The sequence below is a fragment of the Adelges cooleyi genome, unplaced genomic scaffold (assembly GCF_023614345.1).
Source record: "Adelges cooleyi isolate 19-005CV unplaced genomic scaffold, UGA_ACOO_1.1 ACOO_flye_CR_arks_rails_tigmint_CR_PRNA_1, whole genome shotgun sequence".
Taxonomy (NCBI): Eukaryota; Metazoa; Arthropoda; class Insecta; order Hemiptera; family Adelgidae; genus Adelges; species Adelges cooleyi.
Genome location: NW_026095751.1, coordinates 282,718 through 306,313, shown reverse-complemented (window position 1 = coordinate 306,313; position 23,596 = coordinate 282,718). Strand labels below are relative to the sequence as shown.

At 27.1% G+C, this 23,596-nt stretch overlaps 3 protein-coding genes and 1 long non-coding RNA gene across 7 annotated transcripts; 1 reads left to right on the top strand and 3 right to left on the bottom strand.

Annotated features, from left to right (window-relative positions):
* Positions 1-64: 64 nt before the first annotated feature.
* Positions 65-4,478, bottom strand: LOC126847970 (uncharacterized). 4 transcript variants are annotated; one of them, XM_050588456.1, is made up of 11 exons: positions 4,415-4,478; positions 4,302-4,331; positions 4,168-4,215; positions 3,507-3,560; positions 3,172-3,201; positions 3,048-3,080; positions 2,908-2,958; positions 2,546-2,578; positions 1,509-1,598; positions 837-1,029; positions 65-454 (listed from the first exon to the last, which is right to left on the bottom strand). In XM_050588456.1, exons 1-11 carry the CDS (start codon positions 4,470-4,472, stop codon positions 418-420), a joined length of 657 nt encoding a protein of 218 aa, XP_050444413.1. In that variant the 5' UTR covers positions 4,473-4,478; the 3' UTR covers positions 65-417. The 4 variants fall into 4 exon arrangements, with proteins under 4 accessions (XP_050444413.1, XP_050444393.1, XP_050444403.1 ...); XM_050588436.1 differs by lacking the exon at positions 65-454 and having other exon boundaries at positions 620-1,029; XM_050588446.1 differs by lacking the exon at positions 65-454 and having other exon boundaries at positions 620-1,029; positions 2,908-2,955.
* Positions 4,479-8,357: 3,879 nt separating this feature from the next.
* LOC126832881 (uncharacterized) lies at positions 8,358-12,311 on the bottom strand. Its single transcript, XM_050563908.1, has 7 exons — positions 12,286-12,311; positions 11,923-11,952; positions 11,331-11,363; positions 11,164-11,214; positions 10,789-10,818; positions 9,525-9,614; positions 8,358-8,571 (listed from the first exon to the last, which is right to left on the bottom strand). Exons 2-7 carry the CDS (start codon positions 11,945-11,947, stop codon positions 8,366-8,368), a joined length of 435 nt encoding a protein of 144 aa, XP_050419865.1. The 5' UTR covers positions 11,948-11,952; positions 12,286-12,311; the 3' UTR covers positions 8,358-8,365.
* A 9-nt stretch (positions 12,312-12,320) lies between these two features.
* Positions 12,321-14,050, bottom strand: LOC126832906 (uncharacterized). The gene is made up of 5 exons (XR_007684818.1): positions 13,952-14,050; positions 13,369-13,431; positions 13,264-13,293; positions 13,119-13,166; positions 12,321-12,339 (listed from the first exon to the last, which is right to left on the bottom strand). It is a non-coding gene; the product is annotated as an uncharacterized LOC126832906 (long non-coding RNA).
* Positions 14,051-16,234: 2,184 nt separating this feature from the next.
* LOC126835528 (uncharacterized) lies at positions 16,235-23,596 on the top strand. Its single transcript, XM_050568189.1, has 7 exons — positions 16,235-16,354; positions 21,651-21,714; positions 21,796-21,825; positions 21,915-21,959; positions 23,128-23,181; positions 23,379-23,408; positions 23,499-23,596. Exons 2-7 carry the CDS (start codon positions 21,657-21,659, stop codon positions 23,594-23,596), a joined length of 315 nt encoding a protein of 104 aa, XP_050424146.1. The 5' UTR covers positions 16,235-16,354; positions 21,651-21,656.

Genomic DNA, 23,596 nt, shown 5'->3' with positions numbered 1-23,596 from the left:
AATATATCGATAGAAAAATCTTACATATTTTATAAGGCTTTGCTATTATTTTATATTACATCCAAGTCATTGTTGATATAAAGTTATGAGAACAAAAAGAGTTAATAATTACCGATGACGGACTGTCAAGTGACAACCCGTCCCGGACAGTGAGCTAGAACCCATCATTTCACCGTGGTAGCGTTAGGTTTTAAAGGCCGGTTAAGCTGACGATGATGATATATTTTTAAATATAAAAAAAAATATTTGATTACCTGCACTCTCAGTATATTATTTTAAACAACTTAAACACAATAGTCTTGGCTTCTTCATCGGCCGATTTCCACAGTTAGCTTTTTCCCTTTTTAGGGAAAAGGGATTAAGATACTTTTCTTGGTCTTTAGCTTTGCTAAATAAAATTACACTTTATTTAATGACTCACTTGACTTGACAATTGAGCGTATTTCTTAGGGCCCTAGTAAAAATTATATTATATTTTTTTTAAATTTTGTATTAAGCCGATAAGGCATTAGCCATAAGTACACTTTCGTTTTCGTAGGCGACAAAACGAGGCCTTAAACCCTACTTCCGGTAAAGGCATAGCAATAATAATAATTATACACAGCAAAAAATGTGTATATAACAATGAGTAAAACTATTTATTACGAAGTACGATAAAAAAATTGACAACTTAGATATTAGATCAATTTTTAAAAATTATTTAAATTAAAAAACCATAGTATTATACTACTCCCAATTTTATAAAAGATCGACCGATGTTACAAGGTCTAAATAATTAATATAACTGTTCATCAAGTTGTATGATTCTATGATTGATGTCATTGGCGTCTACTTGCCAATATTTGCCCTCAATGGATCTGTAAATGGTAATATGATTGGCTATATCCGTTATGACACAATCATTATTGGGACCGGTGTGAGTTGATTTTGTATATAATGTTGGAACAATTATACTCATCCACAATCCTAAAAACCGACACTTCTGATTAAAAGTGACGCGTTCTGGTCCTCTTTCCGTTTCGTTTCTAACTGAAAACAATTTTTTTTTAATTACTCAATTTATTTTAGTGGCTTTACTAGTTACTACACATTCATAATTAAAGCAAAACACATTTGTTATTAAACAAACATCAAAAGGAATAATGTATTTTACATAGTGCGCTATGCTCAACAAGTGAAAAATTCCTCTAAATGGCAGAAACACAACCAGACATTATTATAGTGAAAGAGTCTAGTCAAACGTATATATCTGTATATATAGTTGTACAGTTTCATTAAAATGAAAAAAATTAAATTTGAGTGTTACTGTGATAAGAATTAATCATTGATATGCACGTCTGATATTAAGCATACGGTATTATACTTCGAGTTAAATGAAAAAATCGTTTTTTCTAAAATAAATGTTTGTTTAAATCAATCATTATAATTAGCATACCTAACCATTATAAGTATTCATACATAAAATAGTTAAAAAAGCAATAACGTTACATCTCTATTGTAATATTTACTTAATTCACGGCGAATTATATTTCTTAAAGCATTTCTAGTAAAACGTCTTCTCCATGCGGCAAGAGCGGGCAAATTTAGGTTTCCGAAATCTACAAAAATGATTTAATAACGGTGTTTAAAACAAATAATGCAAATAAAAAGTGAAGAATAAATGAATTCTATATCAAAGAATTGTGACATTACAAATTGTTTGTACAACCTGCGATTAGTATATTTAAACTCGAAGAACTTAATATAACAAATTAACATTGTAATCAACTTAAGAGTGATGAGGAGCGATAGAGTTCAGGGAACAACCTAAAAATTAGAGTATCAGAAAATTAGCAACGTTCAATTGCGATTTCCAATTGCATTCTAATGAGATATTTTTTTTTTTTATAGTTGAGCGTTTTTTTTTTGTGAATACAATTTTGAATTTTACACCTTTCTAACAAAGAAATTCGTATTATTATTATAACTATGAAATGTAGGGTCTTAATTCGAGTTTTAATCTAAAAAATAATATTTTTTATATGTCAAAATATTAAAAAAAAACACCTGTGGATGATTCTAGCTTCTGTTAGAAAAAAAATTGTTGGAAATTGTTGAATAAAATTCCAGAAAATCTGGTTGAAAAATCGCAAAAAGTTAAACTACACTATATTTTTAGGCAATGCAATGAACCGACATCGTCATGTGGTAGCTCATTAGATCAGAATACGTATATTATTAATAATACTCTTTAAGGCTGAAACAAAAAAAAAAATCATATCACTCTTTTAAAATTCTAGTTAAAGAGACACCCTAATCATTTCGGTATTTTTCAACTTAATTTAGTTCTATAATTTTTTGAAAAATATTTGAAATACTTCTAAACTCGTGTAGGACTTCAATTATATATAGTATTATCAATATATAGTAATAAACATAAGAACCATCTTTAACCCCTTAATAAGCCCCATAATAACCCCCTTAACCACCATATACCCTGCGTGAGTCGAAGCATCACATCCTATAAAATAGTATATTTATTAATATCCAATAAATTTGAAATTACATAGGTTTGCAGCGTTAAGTTCAGGCATTATACCTATAACAAAAAAAAGTACCAAATAATAAATAACAGTACAGCTAATAAACATCGATTATATTATATTTAATCCATAATAGTCACCCAAAACTGCGATTACTAAGGCAGATCAATTGTTACAAAATACTGTGAAAACATTAAATAATTATTTGTTTCTAATAGCAGCGTAATTGCTTTATCATTAAAATAATCACAAAGAACTTAGGCCAAAAACATAAATCGTTATGGCTTTGTCCTTAAACCGAGTTTCTATCGTTTTCCTTAAGAACTATGTAGTAATCTATTTAGAGAACTGATGAACGCTTCGATATATTTAATTTTCAATTTACCCAATTTTATTATTATTTGATACTGCATATTCATCTGGTGAGATACAGCTACTGAAATTTAATTAAAAATGTCCATGAATTTTTTAAATGTGTACAAATAATGAACCAGTGTAAAGAATTGTTTATATAAATGTTGTTACCCAGTCTCTGATTGGCAGCAATACTTGCTTTATCTAAAGTGAATAAGAACATTATATATTATATTCAATGAATGTCTAACGATTGTATGGATAAATTTTCATTTAATGAAATAAAATTTATTACCGGGCACAGCGATCATAAAATTCATTTCATCTGAAATTTACATTATATAAATTAATTGTACTGTATTGAGTATTTTATAAATTTAATATAAATAAGAAGATGTCATGGTAGAAAAATCATAGGTAAATATTAATTATTTAGTCAAAAGTGTTTTGCTCGATTTTATTAAATGGAATGTAATATTTCAACAGAATCATAATGTCTAAATTTTGAGACTTGTAGCACCGATAAATTTGTATGGGGATTAATTTTTGTTGTAATTCTGATATTCACTTCAAATATTTTTTCTATCAGCGAGTTTAATTTGTATATTATGTTATTATAATAATATATACCCATCGTATATAAATTTTCACAGACAATTGCTTTAATTACATATTCCAGTCCATCTAGAAAAAACAAAAAATAAATTGAGCTGTAAAAAAAATTTCAAATAAAATCATAATAGATAAAAAATCAGCAATATAAGACCTTTGACGATGACTATCAACTTAACGCTACTCCCCCATTTGGGTTAGATTGTCTAGTTTTAAGCGTGCTTTTAGTTAACTATAGAAAAGGCTACTTTAAATAAAAATTAAAACGACTAAATATTTAACTCGCAAACTCTTACAGTATTTATTACACCAGTACTATAAATCTCACGCACTCTAATCCTAAATAGTAAGAGTAATCCTAAACTAAAATTTTATAAATCGTTTACAATCAGGGAATCACGAAAGACAATAATAGTGTATTAGTCTAAAAAATATACTTCCAACAAAATCATTATCAAGTTCACTGCCAAGTATGCTTTTAGTAAATTATAGAAACTGATTATTTAAATTAAAATAATAACGAATAGATTTTTACGGTGTTTGGTACAATAATGATAAATTCCTCTCGTACTCTCATCGTTATAGTTAATACAATAGGTTTTAATTTATAAATTGTCTGTCATTCAGGGAATCATGAAGTACAATTATTCGGTAGTATATTAATTTTAATATATCTTACTTCCTTTTATATCATCAAAATATTCATAAGCTAGCTCGATGTGTTTATCTGTGGTAAATTTTAAAATTATAAGTGTAAACAGTTATATTTAAAAACACCAAACTTTAGACTGTGCGATGAAAAATTTTACTGACTTGTAAGTGCGGTCAACCTCAAATAGGGTGCTGTAAAAAAAAGTATTTTTAAAAAATAAATTTTTTATTCGATTTTTAACTACCTCAAATAAGTGTGAATGTATAGTATTTACTTATATTTGCCAAAATATTGACAAACACAATTGATAATAAAACACAAATTATTTTCATTCTTATCTAAAATAAAAAAAAAACAAAAAATTAATTAATATTGGTCACAAGTCATCTTTGGTACGGATATGAGAAAGTTTTGATTTTACGAGTATGTTTTTGTTTGGTATATATTTTTTTTTTTTTACTAGACAAACAATATCTTCTAGACCACTAAATTTATTTATTCATTTATCAAATAAAAAAGCTTACATGGAAGTATATTAATGGGCTATCTATTCAGTTCACAAAAAATTACCTATTTCTCTTTAAAATGTGTAATTTGTTTCGCTGATAATAATTTGTTGCTATTAACCATACATGTGTAAGCGCTATTTCTAAAAAAAAAAAAATATTATACACGATTCAGAAAATGTGTCGACTATATTTAAGAATTTCAATATCATAAATTGATTAAAAAGCTGTATTTTTCAAATGAAACGCTATGATAGTCCTATAAAAAAATTTACCAACAATCAGAAATGTCTTAATAATAATTACTATACACTATTTTTCACACGACTACTTTTAGCTCTTAAGAGAGCTGGGTATCGTCCAGAATCGATATTCAACATAACAGATACCGATTTTTCTTGAGCAAAGTGATTTTTAATAGTAGCAATCACTTTTTATTTATCTAGTAAGGTTTTATAATAAAATAATCGGTATCGGAAAAATCATTTAACGGCTATGAATAATACATAAGACTTTTTAGTTTTTGATTAAATGTTTTCGAAAAATTGCATTTACCGAACTCTTAACCAATTTGTTGGTACATTGTCCTGATATTACCAAAATTATTAAATCATGTATTCATTTAATATTTAAAAAAAAAAAATGTTTTACATTTGTAATTTATTTAAAGCTCTAAAATAGCGAGAACTTAAACGGCATTGTAGTTAGAAAATATATAAAACAATTTCGCATATTAAATACGTTTATATGAGTAAAGTATTTTATAATTTACACATATCTAATTAAATGCGCACTTACAACAATTAAGCTTGATATAATTACTCAAATAATCCACCTGTCAAAACAACTCTTTTGAAGTGATTGTCTTGTGTCTTGTTTATCGGATTATATTATGACTGAAACAGTAAAATCGAAAAATATTTTGCAAGATTCCTATATTAATTTATTTACACAGTTGGTATTTTTTTATGTGATTACATATTTACATTATTCTGACGCAGGGTCTAGACTATTTATTACCCAGTTGTTAGTTTTACAATCACTGATCTTACTAATGTTTACATTAATGAATTAATTATTGTATTTGCCAATATATCGATAAATAAATCGTTCATATTTTATACTACAAAGTTTTTCGCCATTATTTTACATTGTATAAAAATAAAATCCGAGCAGTGGAGACGGGTAGTCGTGAGGATGGAGATAGTTAAGTGCAAATTACTTAATTGACAATGAATGTGTATACAATTTAGTTATTTTTGGTTTTCTCTTAAAACCAACTGCTTAAAAATGAATTCTGGACGATTGGGAAATTCATATTAGTAGTTACAAAATGAGTGTTCTCGGCCCTTTTTTCCTAAGTGTGTTCACCGCCCATTTATATTATTATAAATGACAGTTAACTGGTCATATCAATAAGGACTGTAAAGCTCCACGTAAACCCCTTAAGTGCACCTTGTGTTCGCAGGAAGGCCACACTAAAAAATACTGTAAAGCAAACCAGCCAGCGTTCAGTTTTGTGACCTTAGACTCAAGTAAGTCGAATTATATTAAAATGGTAAAAATTAATGACCAAAAGTAAATGCAAAGGCTAATAGACACTGGATGGGGTGTGTGTCTGCTAAAGACCTGCGTAGCCAAGCAAATGATTCTAGACGTTTCACCTACAACGCGACAACTGACTGTATATGACACCAACTCAATAAATGTGGTGAGTGGCATTACTACAGCCAATTTGCTAATCGATATGATGACAGAGGTAATTGAACTATTTGGTAATGGACGATTTAGCTCAAAATTATGATCTATTAGTTGGCCAAACTTTCACGGATCGCGATAATGCCTCTTTTTTTTAAGTCAAAAACTTAGCTAATATTTGGTTATGATGTCATTTTTAAATTTGTGGAAAAAACTGTTATGGGAAGTACTAAGATATATACAGAAGAGCATCCTTGTCAAGCACCATGAACTGGGAGGATATGGAGCAGTGGATCAAACATTATCAAAAATCCAGGGAAAATAATACTTTTCGGGAATGTGGCGCTATGTACGATACCATATAAATTGTTGTCCCGCATGTTTGTTGTTTAAAATTCCACGAGGGAAAATACCCGGAGAACTGCATCCTATTACACCAGGAAGGAGGCAGTTCCAGATTCTAAATATCGATCATATAGGCACATTTGTGAATTGGTAATTAGTGATAACTTAACAAAATATGTAAAGTTGTATGCAGTTAAAAAAACACAAGGACCCAGGTGCTCCTAACTTGTTTCAAAAGTTTTGGATTATGTTCTACCTCAGAAGGTCATCATGGATAGAGATACGTGTTTCACTAGTAAATCTTTTAATGAGTATGGAGTTTCTAATGTGATAACTCATTCAATCATTTCGGTAAGACACCCATAAGCAAATGGCTAAGTGGGACGTACTAATGACACGCTACTACCAGTTATACAAGCTAATATGAATTAGGAAATGACATGGGATAAAGAACTTCGGCGAGTATAGAGTCAATTCAATAACTCAATCAACAAAACTATTGGAGATACACCATTATACACCCTTTTTGGATACTATGCTAATGTAGAGGACGGAGCCTTGACTAGCTTACTCAATAATAATCAGTTATGGACAGATAGTCAAACCCTACAAGCCAAAGCCAAAGACCGCATAACAAAAGAACATGAGATATGAAAACAGAGGTATAATTCATTAAATACTAATATAACATATTCAGTAAGAAAAATTTTATACTCGAAAAGAGTACCCGAACACACAGGAAAACCAACCAAACTATAACCTAAGTACAGAAGTCCTCTGGTGATCAAACAAGTACTAGCCGGGGACACGTCTTAACGACTCGAAGAACTGATACAACGGAGTGGCCATCAGTATAGTACAACTGCACACGTATCTGATCTCAAATTATTTACTAAGGAAGGAAGACGATGGAGATGTTGATAAAAATGAGGAAGAAAAGACGGGAGGAGAAATTGAAGAAGTTACCAATCCACCTACCATACAAATTGAAGAGGAGAAGCGGTCAAGAAGAGTTACAAAAAAACCACAATAACTAAAAGATTATGTTATCAGTTGAGTTCCTATTTGTTATTTTGTTTATTGATATATTTAGAAATATTGTTTTTTTGTTTTGTTTATGATCCATTATATGCTACTGAATTTATAAGAATTCAGTTTTATAGTATACTTAAATGAGGTCATTTTGAAGACAGGATGACCGAGAATTTTAACTTTGTTTTTGATATCTTATCGTATAAATATACTTATCAATCGGTCGGCCGTCGTGATGTCGTGTAGACGGTCTAGTTTTTGCACTCCCTATATTACCATTCGCTTTTGTTATATTAAATATATATTAATTATTTAAAGTTCGTGATGAGTGGCTGAGTGGATATGGTTGCAATGTGTTAGTGATTGGCTCTCTTTGAGCATGATTTGTCTAGTAGAGAGAAGTAAAAGAAAAACAAACTAGAGTCCTTACATCTATTCCTTATCAAAATAAAGTTGTACGCAACATCATAATACTATACAATTATCAAATATGTTTATAATAGATAGCAAAATGTCTTATTATGAAATACATTAATTGACTATTTGGTTACTAGTTCAATATTTAATAACTATTTAAATAAAATAAAAACACTACTAAATAATTTAGAAGATATACGCATTTGATTTAATGTTTGATTTCTGGTCTAATGTAACTGTTCTTCAAGTATTTGTACTTTTAATTCTATTATTATCTCATCAATGTTATTGACGTCTACTTGACAAATGATGCCATTCAAAGACCTGTATTTAATGACATGGTCGGCTCTGTCCGTTATGGTACAAACATTCTTAAAGCCAGCCTGAGTAGTTCTTGTATATAATGATGGGGTTTGTGTACTCATCCACAATCCTATAAAACAACACATCTGGCTAAAATAGAAAACCGGTTGCTTCCGATCTAAAAAATAAAAGAATTATTTTTTAATATTGAAAAATGTTGATAACTAGCTACGGTTTTTTTTTTATCGCGAGAGCCACAGCTCAATCACTTGATAATAATTAATAAATTAATAATAATTTAACACCGTGGGACAGTGGATAATATCACACCCTATTGATCATTGAAATAGTATACAATACACCACATGAAATAAAACTATACATGTTTCATGATTAAATTTGTTCATATCTTAAAAACTTTTACATTAAAAATAACCAGTGTGTATGTTACGAGTAAGTGAGTGGGAAGTGAAACTTTATTCAGACATTTTTAGTATTTTTTTGTGAAAAACACATAAACAAGTAGATTTCAGAATTACTTACTATTATTATTATATTTATTTCATCAGGGAAGTACAAGTATATTTTTATTAGTAAGAAAAAGTTGATAATATCTTTCTCTTATGTTTTTCTATAATAAATAATTATATCTTCTAAATTTTCGGTTAGGTTGGTTTTTGGACCAAAATAAGTTATTGGCAATTAAAGAACAAGAACTAAATTAAAAAGGGAAATAATTTCAATATTTATATTACTTGCCAAATATTGTATGTTAGAAAATGAGACTAGCCAAACATATTATGTGTATTGTGTAAGCTCTATAATTTTAGTTTAATAAAACAACTAGATTTGTATTACTATAGTAAAATTCAACTTTCATACATGTTTGTCTGAAAATATTAAGCCTTAGGTATCCTCATTAGAGTTATAAAAAAAATGCTATTGAAAAAGAAAGTTTATATATATATATATATAAATATATATTATATCAATTATTTTAATTAGTAAACCTACCCATTTGATCCACTATGCATACATTAGATAAAAAAAACGATAACATTACAATTTTATATAATTAATTACTTAATTCATCCATAATTATTTGTTTTAAAGCTTTCCTAGTAATTTTTCGTCTCGCTTCTCCCATATTATGCAAATTTATGTTCATATATTCTGCAAAAATTAATAAACAAAAGTGTTGATAACAAAAAAAAAATAATTGCTCTTAAAACATAACATAACATTGTAACTTAAAGTACTTTATTATTGCTAATTTTTTTGTAGAACCAGAAGGAAATCTTACTTATATACTTGAAATTCAAAATACAGTGGGGTTGGGGAATAGTGTAAACGGGGAGGTTTACAGGTATTATTACAACTGAAAGTGATAAAATCACTTAGAAATAAATGCTTTAATGCGAATCAATAGTTATTTTTTTTAATCCAAGCATAGGAAAACCCAGAAAAGTAAGGAAGAATTAAATTGAGGTGCAATATTTACAAATTAGCATCAAAGCGTTTATTTGAAAGTGATTTTGTCCGAGAGTACTAGTACAGTAGGGTGGGGGCATAACAGAAAGAAAGCATAGGGGAGACGGAGAGGTCACAGATCTACAGGAATTTATATCAATAAAAGTGATAAAATTACTTGTAGAATTAGTTATTTAAATTTTTTTTTATATCTTTGACAATAAAGAAATACGTATAATCAAAATCTCCAATTTTAAGGATTTCACTCGAGTTTTGACTTTAAATCATTTTCGCAATTCTATATAAAAAAAACTTAGTCATGAAATGTCAAAATGCTTTGAGGATGATTTTAGTATTTTTCGAACAAAAATGACTGACTGCAATTAATGAAAAATTTGAGATTTAGTCTCAGAAAGTTTACATGCAATACATTTTTAAGAAATGGTACAATATATCCATGTATCAAGTTTTTGGATCAGAAATCGTATCTTAAAAATTCTAAAATCAAAAATAATTCTAAAAAACCAATAGGAATAACGGTTTGTTAGTACTTTTTGAAAAATAGTCAAAACACTAGTAATTAAAAACTTATGTAGGATATTAGTATTAGTAATACCGACATACAATGGAACCCTTATAAAATATTACTAACAATTTTCTCTAAAAAAAATGTAAAAGAATTTAGTTAAAAATTTGGATTTAGCATGGATGTGTAGAGGAGCTATTTTTTTTTCTGAAATCTAGAATGCAAAAAAAATATAACAAATGCGACGCATTGAACTTCTACGTTTCTGTTTTCCCAACGAAATGGTGCAAGTTTCTTATTTAAAACAAGCTCTAAAGTTTATTTACTGCTATCCAATAAGCTCGCAATTACTTTGGTCTGGTGTATTAGGCACAGGAATAGCTGGAACAAAAAATAAAACTATAAAATAATTAAACATATAGTGAATACTGATGCTATATACTAGCTGTTACGAACACTCGAAAATGAGATTTTTTTAAATTTATTTATAATATACTGCATTAACATAAACATATTTCTAATAGCATCGTATTCGATAATTATTATTGCAAACCATCATTAAGATATCAAAAAATACACAAGCATTATACATAAACTAGCTTTATATTTAAATCAAACCAATAATATTATACATAAATATACTTTTTAAATGCAGTTTTTTTTTATAACTTTTCAGTAATAAAGTTCAAGAATTATTCGGTGAAAAAAATTAAATTTTATATTTACGCAATTCACGTATTATCATTTGTCGCATATCCAACTGGTGGTTTATAATTTCTGAAATTTAAAATAAAATACATTTTTATGTACATGTTTCTTTTAACTAAAACTAGTATTCTAGTAATTATATATTTTTTATGTGTAAAGGTTTATATATATATAAATGTGGTTACCTATTCTGTTATCGTCAGTAAGGATTGCATACTCTGAAATGAATACGAAAACATAGTGTATGGGACATTCTGATTTAAACCACGTGGTCATCGGCCCGACCTCCTAAAATTTTTTTCGACCAGTTTTAAAATTCTGAAAATGTTATCATAAAATAAGAGACTCAAATAAATTGTTTTGGTATAATAATAGGAATGGACAGAGATTTATTTTTTTAAATAAAAAAACTGTAAATATACATTTTGTTTTCGGGTTAAAAAACAAAAATAAATAATTCTCGACCCATTGCCGTTATTAGACCAAACTAATTTGGTTTGAGACTCTGATTTTTTTATTAAAATTTCAGAATTTTAAAACTGGTTGAAATCGATTTTTCGATTAAAATAACATAAAAAACCCTCTATTTTTGAACTAAATATGAGTAAAAAAAGAAAAAAAATGAAGGTCTTATATTAGATCAACAGAAGTTTAAAAAAAATGTTGAGGAAGTCGGGGCGATGACCCAGAATGACACAGAATGTCCTATATATTCATTCTAAATATCAAACGACTTTGTAGACATATTTACATTAAATATATTAAAAATATTATTACCCGGTATAGCGATCATAAAGTTCATTTTGACTGAAATTGTCATTTCATAAATTCATTATATTGGATTTCATTTTTTACTCTATTATACATTTGAAGACGAAAGTCAAGGTAGAAAGAAAAAAACATTTATTTTAGTATTATGGACAAAAGTGCTTTGCTAGATTATTTTAAATTGAATGAAAACTATATAGTTATCTAATTGTTGAAATGTATGATTTATATTTCAGTTTATCTTATATATACATATATATGTACAATTTTGCATAAAGATTATTCCTGTTGCAATTTTATGTAATAATTAAGAATATTGTTTCTAATAGCAAGCTTGACTTTTATTATTATATAGTTATAAGTTATAACTACCCAACGTAAATCTGTTTTCGTAGACCATTGTCTTAATTACGTGTTCCAATCCATCTAAAAATAACAAATTTAAGTTAATTCTATAAAAAAAATTCTTAAATAGAATTGTAATACTGTTCGTGTTCCGCTATCGTATAAGAATCGATATCGATATAACCGCTCAATCGTTATGCAACCAATATAGTTTACAAACTAACAAAAATAATGTAGAAAAAATACAATATATTCATCAATGGAATGTTAATAGTAAACTTTATTGACTCGACAAAATAAAAATACTAAAGAAGTTACAATAATAAGTAACCAATCGTAAAAAAAATGACAACCTCAACAATTGACCATCAAATATCTACAACATAGGTACCAAAATTTAACAAATTCGCCAATATAATAAAAAAATTCTATAAAAAATAACGATACCTACTTTATATTATATACTTTAATTTTTATGTCCAAAAGATAACTTCCAACCTTTTAATTCTGGCCAATGACCTTTGTAGTCGAGTTATTTTTTTTTGTAAAATGTAAAATACTATGCTTTTAACTATGGCCATTTCATTTAATGCTACTCCCTCTTTTTTGTTAAGTAGACACTTATTAGTTTCAAGATTGATCTAGTAAATTATATTAACTACTAAACTAAATGTAAATATAAATAATTCGATTTTTAGAATTTAAAAATAAAACAAACACTGGTTCTTTTTACCTTGTGAACCCTAAAACATAAATCTTTCATAGAATTACTCATTTTTAATTTATAAATTATTTGACAATCGGGCGATAAAAAAATTTAATTGTTTATTATTACAATGATATGAAATATAATATCTTACTTCCTTTTACAGGATCAGTATAAATAGAAGCTTGCAGGATGTGTGTGTCTTAGGTTTTTAAATGTTTTTTTAAAAATTATGTTTAAAAAAATATATAATTAAAAACCTCGAAAATGTAAGCTTTATGATAAAAAATGTTACTGACTTGTAATGGCGAGCAAACTATTATAAGCCGCTGTAAAGAAAAAATGTTGATTGATATATTTTTCGATTCTTGCTAACTCGGTAAGTATGATAACATGATAATTACTTATATCGGCCAAAACATATACAAAAGAAAGTGATAGTAAAATACGGAAAATTTTCATTTTATCTGCAAATAAAAATAAACATAAAATCAATCCATATTATTTACTGTCTACTTTGGTGCAAAGATTAGAAGGTTTTGGTTTTACAATGATGTTCGCCAAACGAAATAATGCCCATTTCTCTTAACCGGCTAATTTTAATTATAATTTTTTTGGTTAAAACGGCCTTATTCGGAATAAATTCTAGCTGTTTTTTTATATACATTATAAAAGAGTTTATACAGATTTTATAAAAAAAAGTAATGTATTTGTTAGAGTCTCACTCTAGATAAACTCTTATATAAATTTTGATAAATAAATTCCAAAAACTAGGCCCAAGAATGAATGTTTCCTCTCCACAATGTAAAAGAATTCATTTCTAATACCTAAATTTTAACAAATTAAGTGGTAGAAAGTTTATAAAATTATATGTACTTGTAAATTGTACTTAAAATGGCCTAGACTTATTTATTTGTGATATAAATTACAATTCTGTTTTGTATTATTATTTCTTAATAAATATATATCAAAATAATTTTTCCATACCTGATTGAAAGCCTAATTACAATTTGAGGAATTTGATAGTTATGCTTACATAAAATATTAAGCTTTTACAATTTTTAAGACAATAAACACTTAGTAGAGTTTTTTTAAATGAACAGTTTTAAAGCAGTTTTCTTTGGTAAATAGGCTTATATTTTGATGGAAGAAATACCAATTTAAATATATTTATATGGGTACATATGTTTGTTTATTTGCATAGCTGGTTTGCTTTTTTTCATGTTGATAAAATTATTATTTCACATGGTGTTTAGACTAAGTATTGACTTCTCAGTTATTTTTTTAAATTACTTGTATAACTGATGTTAACATTTTTTTATTTCGTTATTTATTTTTGATTGAAATTTTGTACACAAGGTGATTCATTAAGGATAAGACACTCATTTTCTCGCGATATATTATTATTTTGACAAAATTTTTTTCCAAGACTTTTTGGTACACATTGTACAATATTTTGAAAATTTGTATTACCAATCCTTAAATTGTAAAAACCAGCAGCTCTTCTTTATAAATAACTTAATTTGCATATTTTATGGCTCATTGTTTTTTTCAATCTCTAACACGGGTTTATAGTTTTCTAGAATATCTAAAAAACCATTTGAATATACGTTGAAAGAATGATGTGCTAGCTTTGTGAACAACAAACATTATAGTAAATCATAAGTTGACAACAATCTCGAATCAGCCATAACTATTTTAGGTATCGTGCACATTGCTGTTTTTCTTAGAACTCGTGCCTTTATTACTTTATAAAACCAATAATAAATATGCACTAATCAAATAACTCGTGCGAACAATAGCAGACAATGACAAATTGTATTGATTTATTGTATTACCTTCCCGATAAAGCACCCCAAGCCCCTCTTTTAGTTGCGCTTATGCGGTTCTCACTAAAATGTGTTTTCATCGGATACACTTGAAGAACCTATAAAAAAAAATAGCAATCTACATTTTCTGTAGACATTCTATGACTTCTTCCTTGCATACACAAAATATCTAGAGTTGCTTTAATATTTTTAAGAAGACCCGTCCTCAACATACTCCCATACATAATTTAACATTAACAAGGCATAACAAAAATTTCTCATCTCTCTTTACTATATGTTTCCTATATCAAAGACTTAAACATCGTTGTTTAAAGATGTAATTTTGACCAAATTTTTATCTGAAAATCTATCTAAAAATATTCCTTTTCTGCCAATGGAATTTTCTATTCACATGTTATTCCGGTTTTATTAATTTTAGCAGTGATGTGCACTATACGGGTAAAAATATTATGTCAAACAATATTGTCCAGTCTAAATAAATATTCAGTTGATATTTTTCTCAACTTCAAATTTAAACAAAAACGAAATTTCTCACAATTGTGAAAGACAGATTATGACCTTTTGGCGGTGCGTAAATGTCACAAAAAAAACCAAAATAAATCATTTATGGTTTTACAAAAAAATCCATTAATCAAAAAGTTTTTAAATGTTTTCCAAAAGAAATATTTTGAATATTATACTTTTGGAGTGCCTACCTACAATTTCTGATATTTACTATTATTTACTATTTAGCAACCAATCTAATAAAATAACAAATTATTTGCAAAAACACCATTTTGCTCTGCATTTATTTATTTGTAAAAAAATATTACATCGTTATGAGCCAAATAATTTCTGTTAACATAATATGTTGGCGTGTAGTGTTAGTTCCAAATCCTGTTTTTTTTTAATTAAATAAATCAAATTTTTTTAAAATAAAGTAATTATTAATTAAGTCAATTTTGCTTATACAAAATAATTATTTAACAATTAGGCTTTTATTCGATTTACCGACAACTAGGTTTGAAAATACAGTTTAAATTTTCAATTGAGAAGTAGTAAGTTAACGTAGTGGCACTTGACTTATAAGTCATAACAAGAATAAAAAGCAAAACTAATCCCTTATAGTTTTAAAGCAAATTAAAAATGTGTATTCTATAATGTAAATTAATTAATATGTATCACTATGAAAAATGCTGATACCTATTTAATACAAATTTATAATTGTAAGTAAGTGTGAATCGTTTTTTTAATACAAATAAATACACCAGCTTTGTAAATAAATTCGTATAGGCTTATACCCAAATAATTTTAGGTTACACGTGATGTATAATGTAGAAAACCAAAAACTAAAAAAAAAAATTTTAATAATTTAAACTCTGCGTCAAAATATTGTACAATTATAATTTAAAAAAATACACCAGCTATGTAAATAATTCAACATAGGCACCATAGGTAAAAATTTACTTTTCGGTGGACATATAATCCCATAAGCAAGACCCAAGAATGTCACTTTAAAACAGTTTCTCAATCTAATCGAATCGCTTAAGTATGCTGTACCTACCATAAAGTTAAAAAATATGTAAGTAGGAAATTTTTTTAAATACTTTAATTTTGAAAACGTATTGAAGATGCAAAATTCTATTTTGTATTTTGTATCTTAAATATAAGTCGGTACAATTTTGTATAAAATGCTAAGTTAGATTTTGAATTTAACCACATTATTATTCTATTAATTTTTAATTTTATCATATTATTTGGCTTAATATGTATTGTAGGAATTATTATTTTTTATACTTTTAACTTTTAAGTTGATAACATTAATTGTAATTTTGACGATAATTGTTATTAATGAATATGTTTAACATTTTTATATTGTGTCTTGTATCTATTTTTTTAGCAAGTCTACAAAAAAAGATCTTCTTCAAAATTTAAAAAAACACCCGAAAAATTCTTAAGAAAAAGTACTAATTATAAACGTTGAACTATGTTTTTTATTAGAGTATTTTATTGTAATTTATTTACTGGACTCAAAAGGGTTCTCAGAGTAGATGCATCTAATAGTATCTAGTTTGTACATGTTAAACAAAAACTGTGTCTTGTACACTTTTTTTAGTGCAATTCTATTAAACTTATAGCAAAATAAAATTTGATGTTTAAATGATTTGTGGTAATAATACAATTGTTCCAAGCAAAAAACCAGTATTGAATATTTAGCAAAATCTTGTCTATTCGTTTTTGCTCGGAGTATTGGCATTTAGTACGTGGCACAAATCTATTTAATTTAGATATTTTCGTTTTTGTTGTAGACCAGGCAGGTCATATTCATTTCGTTGAAAAAAAAAAAATCGGGCACCTAAACGAATTTAACATGCGAAAAATTGTCATCATTAAGTTTTTAATTGCCATAGCCCTTATATGCATAAAAAATAATACGATGTGTGACGGCGCATACACTAGACATAAAATGAAACTTGTCAACTATGTATGTAGACCGGAACATTGGCAAGAGATGTGGTTCGAAAAGGTCAAAGCCGAAACGCAGTGGGTGGAGAAATGTGATTTGCCCAATCCAGATGTCATAAACCGCGCGATACAGAAGTTTAATGTTATCCCTTGTATGATGGTATGCGGTTACGGATCAAAATTTTATAACTTTTTCAGACTAATGGTCCATACGGTCAAAGAGTGTAAAAGTTTCCAACAAAAGTTTGTCGCAGACGATTGTTGGAGGAAACTGAACAATAGTCTCGAAACGCTAGTGTTAACTACATTAAGCTTGTTGCGCGCATTGGAACTGCTGCATTCTGTCGACAGAGCTATAAATCTAAGTGCGCTTTACGGGCGTTTGTATGGTGTTCAACTTTTAATCAAATCCAAAGGTTTTAACTGGGAAATCACGCCTGTTGTGGAATACTTGGAGAATCTTTTAAACACAGACTGTAAACCAGAACTTCCTGTATTCGATTTGGAAGAATTGGAGACTAAATATAAAAATCTAAGAACTGTAATTATGAACCGCTACGATTTTTATGTTAACACACTGGACTCTTACACGGATTATATAGACAAGCATTTGAGTAAGCTTGGTTTTAAATACGATGCGGAGACGGACGTAACCGTCTTTACTATTCCAAACCCGAGTGAATAATATCAGTAAATTTAGTAATATAGACATAAGGATTAAATAAGTTTCAATTGTTTTTTTTTCCGTATAAAAATGGTAACCAGTTCAAAAATTATTATAAAATACATTAAACATGGCACGTCAAAGCGTTATAAGTTATAACCTATAAGGTATAATTTGTTACATTACCTACTTTTTTTTTTCAACAGGTAAAATCTATGTAGTGTTTATTTTTAGATTTATTGGTTTCAATGACGTCTTAAATAAATGTAATATAAATCACACACTTATTAAAATAAATTTTACTTTTATTGACTTTGTTATTTCTTGTGTAGTATAATTAATTAAAAAATATTTATACTTGAAAGCTAAATTAAATTAATTAACTTATTAATATTTTAAATTAAAAAAATCCATCAAAGGTTTTCACAGTGGTAACACATAAAAAATTAGAAAATTTGTTGTTCATACTTCACAATTTATACGACCAGCCTCCTCATACAACAAGTCATCCTTAGAGAAGCAAATCCAGTGAATCGGCCCAGTATTAAAAAAATAAGTGTGGAAACAACAAATAAAAAAAATTTATTTTAAATGAAAGTGATAAATAAACGCTCCGATGCGAATCCGTGAATAGTATGTTCATATTAGTACAGTCCGAACCAAACACAGTATAATGCGTAAGTTAGACAGAATGGATACTATCATAAGGATAGTCAAATGAAATTTTAGGTAGGCACTTACTTACTGGCGAACCACGGAAATTAATTTATGAGGAATGTTAAATATTGATAAATATTGCCTGTAAAAAAATTAAGGCTAGATATTATAAAACTAATAAAAAAAGTTTGGCCAGAACATAGAATTAAAACTATTATCGCAAGGAGATTATAAATCGAAAATAATCATATAATTATCAGGACATATCCATGTATTGATGTACCTGCATAAAGTGTTGATACTTTTTTTTTTTGTCAATATTCATCGGTAGTACTATGTTTAAAAAAACTAGTATTTTCTCCACTCCATGGAAAAACATTAAACCGTGTATATGTTTTTGCGGTTTATTGTAGTACATATCACTTACATCTTATTATTTATCTATTATTACTTATCACTTATTACTTAAATAATATCTCTTATATCCGGTCTCTAATATCTTATCACTTATTTCGAGTTTCTTATCAATAATCTCTAATCTCTTATCACTTATTTCTTAGCAAAACGCGAAAATAGCGACATGAAATTTCTTGTATCCAACTTAATTACATATCCATGTTAAAATATTCCATACAAATTTGGAACGAATTAGATTAATTAAAAAATAGTTATAGAGAACCGTATTTTTTCATATTCGTTAATATTATTTTACAGGGAAAAGACCTAAAAGATCATAGGCCGGAATTGGGGTGTTGTCAATATGTTTATATTGTTTTGAATAAAAACAAAATAAATTTAATATAAACGTTTTATACAAAGAATTTAAAATAAAAAAGTGGCCATAAGTCATCAATAACAATCATTGTTCTCAATAAAATAATGAAACGTTTTTAATATGTTTTAAATAAGATTTTGAAAATGTGAACATCTTAAAATGTTCAAAACATTCCATTCTATACTTTAATAAATAATACATTTTTGTGTATGACAAAATACACAGTTAGGCTTTATAAAAAAAAATTGAGTTGCAATTATCTAATGGATAATCCAATTATCTAATATATTATACATAGTGTTCCAGCATGAAAGGTAAGTAATAGGTGATTGGACATCTGGGGACCCCCAAATAAGCTCCCCGTTTTCATTTTTTCGATAAGGCAAAAATTAAAGGATTCGACAGTTAAGTAAAAAAATAATCACTTAAAAAAAAAAATTATGTCCTGTTAATCAGTGCAAAAAGCTCACCTTAAAAAAGGGGTCTCATCATTTTCAGTCCATTACGGGCCCTAACATAAAACTATAAGATAAAAATGATTAGAAACCAGAAGTAAATGATAAGTAATAGAAGATTATTTGGAGATCCCCAGATGTCCAATAACCTATTACTTACCTTTCATGCTAGAACACCCTGTATGTATGAGTCAATATAAATCAATAGCTTTAAAGAACACAGTCTAAACATCATTAATTAAATTTTAAAAATGAACCAGCTTTGTAAATAAATTTACACGGGTACCCTGCAAGATCCTATTCAGATTCTAAACTTTTAGTAATATAAAATTAGCCCATCTTTAAATCGTACAATTCCCATTTTCAAACGGTTAATTTAAAAAGCAGTTCAATTTGATTATTTTGAGATTTTTTTTATGAAATTAATTTTTAGTAATATAAAGTAAAAAATAACAACAAGTAAGATATATAAAGTATAATTAGAATACAGAATAATTATTATAAAGACTTTTTAAATATATTATACAATTTTATTTTAATAATTCTAATATATTTAATAACACAATTTTGACTAAGTTTTTAGTTGGACCACATAAATAAAATGTCAACTTTAATGTAAACATTAGTGTTTTGGGTGATTGTAAAACAAATAAATTTGAAGAACATAGTCACACTATACGTAAGTGTAACGCAAATTAAAAATCATTAAAAAAAAACAGCTATGTAAATAAATTAGTATAGTGACTCTGCAAAAACAGTTTAGATTTTACTTCACTGGTAGAAGAATAAGTCTATACCTAAGATGTAAAAATTCACTTTAAAATAACGAGTTTAACAATTATTCGATCGTTTTGGTATTTGTCTTAAAAGTTTTATCTTAAGAATAAATTTTAAAAGCAATAATTTCAAGGTTCAAAATATGTAAGTACAATTTTAATCAAATATAGACAATGAATTCCAAAAAAAAAATTGATATTTTTTTTATATTAAGGGGATTGCATGCGGGCTGTTTTTGTGGAGTTTTGTGTAGGCAATATTTAATAAAAAAAAGATTTTAGTAAATTTCGACAATGTCAATTAATTTATCGGCTGATTTGCATAAGTTTTAAAATATTATTTTAATTACAATATTTTTTTCTTTTAGTATAAGCCATTTTTGTTTGTTTTAGAACTAATAGCTTAGTAAAATTTCATCTACTCAGAATACTCAGATTTAAAGTCTATCGTTCGTCTATAATAGTTTGTTGCCCTTGTTATCCATTTTACTAAAATGTAGGCATGAGCTGATAACTTTTTATTTTATTTTATCAGAAGCTATTATATGCTGTCTCTCATAATTATTATCCTATCACTTATGCTTTATCAGGTGTATCTTATCAGCATACATAATCAGTTATTTTTTTATCACTGTTGGGAAAAAGATATCGGGAAATCGATGACGCTTATTCTAGGTAGACCCTTAGCTCAAAAAAATATACACGACAAAAATAACCAATAAACGATATGGTCAATATCGACGGAATTGATTATCGGTTCTACCTTATACCAAAACCGTAAATTTTGAAAATATCGTATAGTAATTAAGATTTATTACTAATAGCTATTTTTGTATAAGACAATAAAAATGTTATAAACAGCGCCAATTGACAATGTTTTTTAAAAAACGTAGATTTATGATGGTGCACTGATAATTACATACATGAAAAAATCTGTTTAGCGTATTAGGTAATCTTAGGGATCTAAATATAAAAATATATATATAATTGTATATTCGACAATATAAAAAATCATTGTAAAACTTTTTTATCTCTGCATATGAAGCGACTGTGACCAACAGATTTATGATTATTATTCTTTGCAGATAAAAATGAAACTACTCTGTGTTGTAATATCATTTGTTTTTGTAAATGTTTCGGCTGATATAAGTAATTATTTTATGTTCTTACTTTTCTACGTGAGGTAATTAAAAATCTAAAATAAAATATAATATTAACCTCCTCTTACAGTGGCCTATAAGAGGGTAGTTTCTATTACAAGTTGGTAACATTTATTATTATACAGAACTTATTGAGTTCTTAATTAATTTTACAGCTTTCATTGATATTTTTTTAATTATTTACTACAGACTTAATCATCCAGAATGCTTCTGACCGTAATGATATAAATGGAAGTAATATGTTTATATGTATATATAAATTTAAAATTAATTAACTAATATACGAGCATAGTTGTTTAATTTGATTTACGAAATATAATATAATATTTTATTCTATATAACATTATGTTTTTGGGCTGGATACACATTTTTTTTGCTTAGACAAAATTGCATTATTGAGTTAGCGACACCGTTTACGGTTCAAAGTACCTAAGCAAACTTATTCTAAAATTTGTATATTTAGTAGGGATTTCTTTTTGGGTCATTAATGTCGTTTTTGCATTCCATGGTAATTTATGTTAAAATGCTAGACAATGATTTCTGTTCAGTATTTTAAGCTAAATAAAAACTAATCGTTGGAATCACTCAAATTTGTTTTTATTTAAGATAATAGTATTTATTATATATATATATATATATATATATATTAATGTTTCATTATTTCTAATTTTTTTCTTTAAATCGCGAGATCAGTGAAATAATCGTTATTAAGTTTTATGTTTTCCATTAAAATGATAACCAACAAATTATCGATTTTAAAATTTTTGTCATTCAGCTGGTTGGGCACTATGGTTAGTGTTTCGGAAGATTTGATGCGTATGTTCATATCGTTCAATTTATATGAAATTTGGCATATTCAAGATTTAAAAGATTTTAATAAAAATTAAATAGTATACAGAAACTAAAAAAAAATAAAATATATACCGCCTTATATGTATAAATCAAACCCCGATTTTAATGTCCACAATTCCTAGCTGCCGCACGTCGGAAAATCTGGGAGTAACTTTTGGCAGAGTCTTATAACCTATTTTGGCAGACTATGTAAATTATATTAACATATATTAAAGTTATCATTCTCGAAATATATAAATAATATAATAAATATAGTTTAAGAATTATAACTATTTCAGTTCTTAATAATATAATAAAACTATTTTTTTTTATAATTTTGATAAGGGGGCGTGACAACACGTCATAGGTTCGAGCCGCCATTGGCAGTTTCTATAATTAAAAAAAGGCACACTTGACTTTAGGTAGTGGATATGTAATCCAACAGAGGAAGTAGTGCTAAGCTTAATAGGCATCATTTAAAAGATGGCGAACTCTTATTTTTTTATGTATTATGGTTTTATTAGAAATTGCTTATAAAAAAAAACTTCAAACCTTTTTTTGTTTATTATAGATGGATTGGAGTTTCTTATTAAAGCAATTGTTTATGAAAATCAATTTTCAATGGGTAGTAGTATTTATATAAAAATCAATATAATATAAAAAATGAAGCTTGCTAGTAGAAAAAAAAATTGATATTTATATAAGAGTTGCAACAAAAATTCTAAAAATCTTTATGCAAAAAAAATTTTTTCGAATTACTTATATATATAACATACATTCAATCTTGAAAGATATCATTAATTTAGGGAATGATATTTTCAGAAGACATGAGTATTTTATTCGCTGTACCAGGTAATAACTTCTATTGCATCATTCGACATTTTTCCATGCCATTAATGTTTGATATTCATTAAGTATACAATAATTTCGTTTTCATTTCAGAAAAGGCAGACCTCGTAAACATACAGAGTAACCACATTTTTATGTTTTATATTTACAATACTTTACTTACGTTCATTGTTTACTTATACCGAGATTAA

Coding starts and splice junctions, on each gene's coding strand:
- LOC126847970 (XM_050588436.1), bottom strand. CDS start 4,472: ATGAAAATAATTTGTGTTTTATTATCAATTGTGTTTGTCAATATTTTG. Junction 4,216..4,301: donor GAGGTTGACCGCACTTACAA/GTCAGTAAAATT, acceptor AATTTACCACAG/ATAAACACATCGAGCTAGCT. Junction 2,959..3,047: donor TGCTGCCAATCAGAGACTGG/GTAACAACATTT, acceptor ATTAAATTTCAG/TAGCTGTATCTCACCAGATG.
- LOC126832881 (XM_050563908.1), bottom strand. CDS start 11,947: ATGAACTTTATGATCGCTATACCGG. Junction 11,215..11,330: donor TACTGACGATAACAGAATAG/GTAACCACATTT, acceptor TTTAAATTTCAG/AAATTATAAACCACCAGTTG. Junction 10,819..11,163: donor AATGATAATACGTGAATTGC/GTAAATATAAAA, acceptor TTTTTGTTCCAG/CTATTCCTGTGCCTAATACA.
- LOC126835528 (XM_050568189.1), top strand. CDS start 21,657: ATGAAACTACTCTGTGTTGTAATATCATTTGTTTTTGTAAATGTTTCG. Junction 21,715..21,795: donor AAATGTTTCGGCTGATATAA/GTAATTATTTTA, acceptor CTCCTCTTACAG/TGGCCTATAAGAGGGTAGTT. Junction 23,409..23,498: donor TATTTTATTCGCTGTACCAG/GTAATAACTTCT, acceptor TTTTCATTTCAG/AAAAGGCAGACCTCGTAAAC.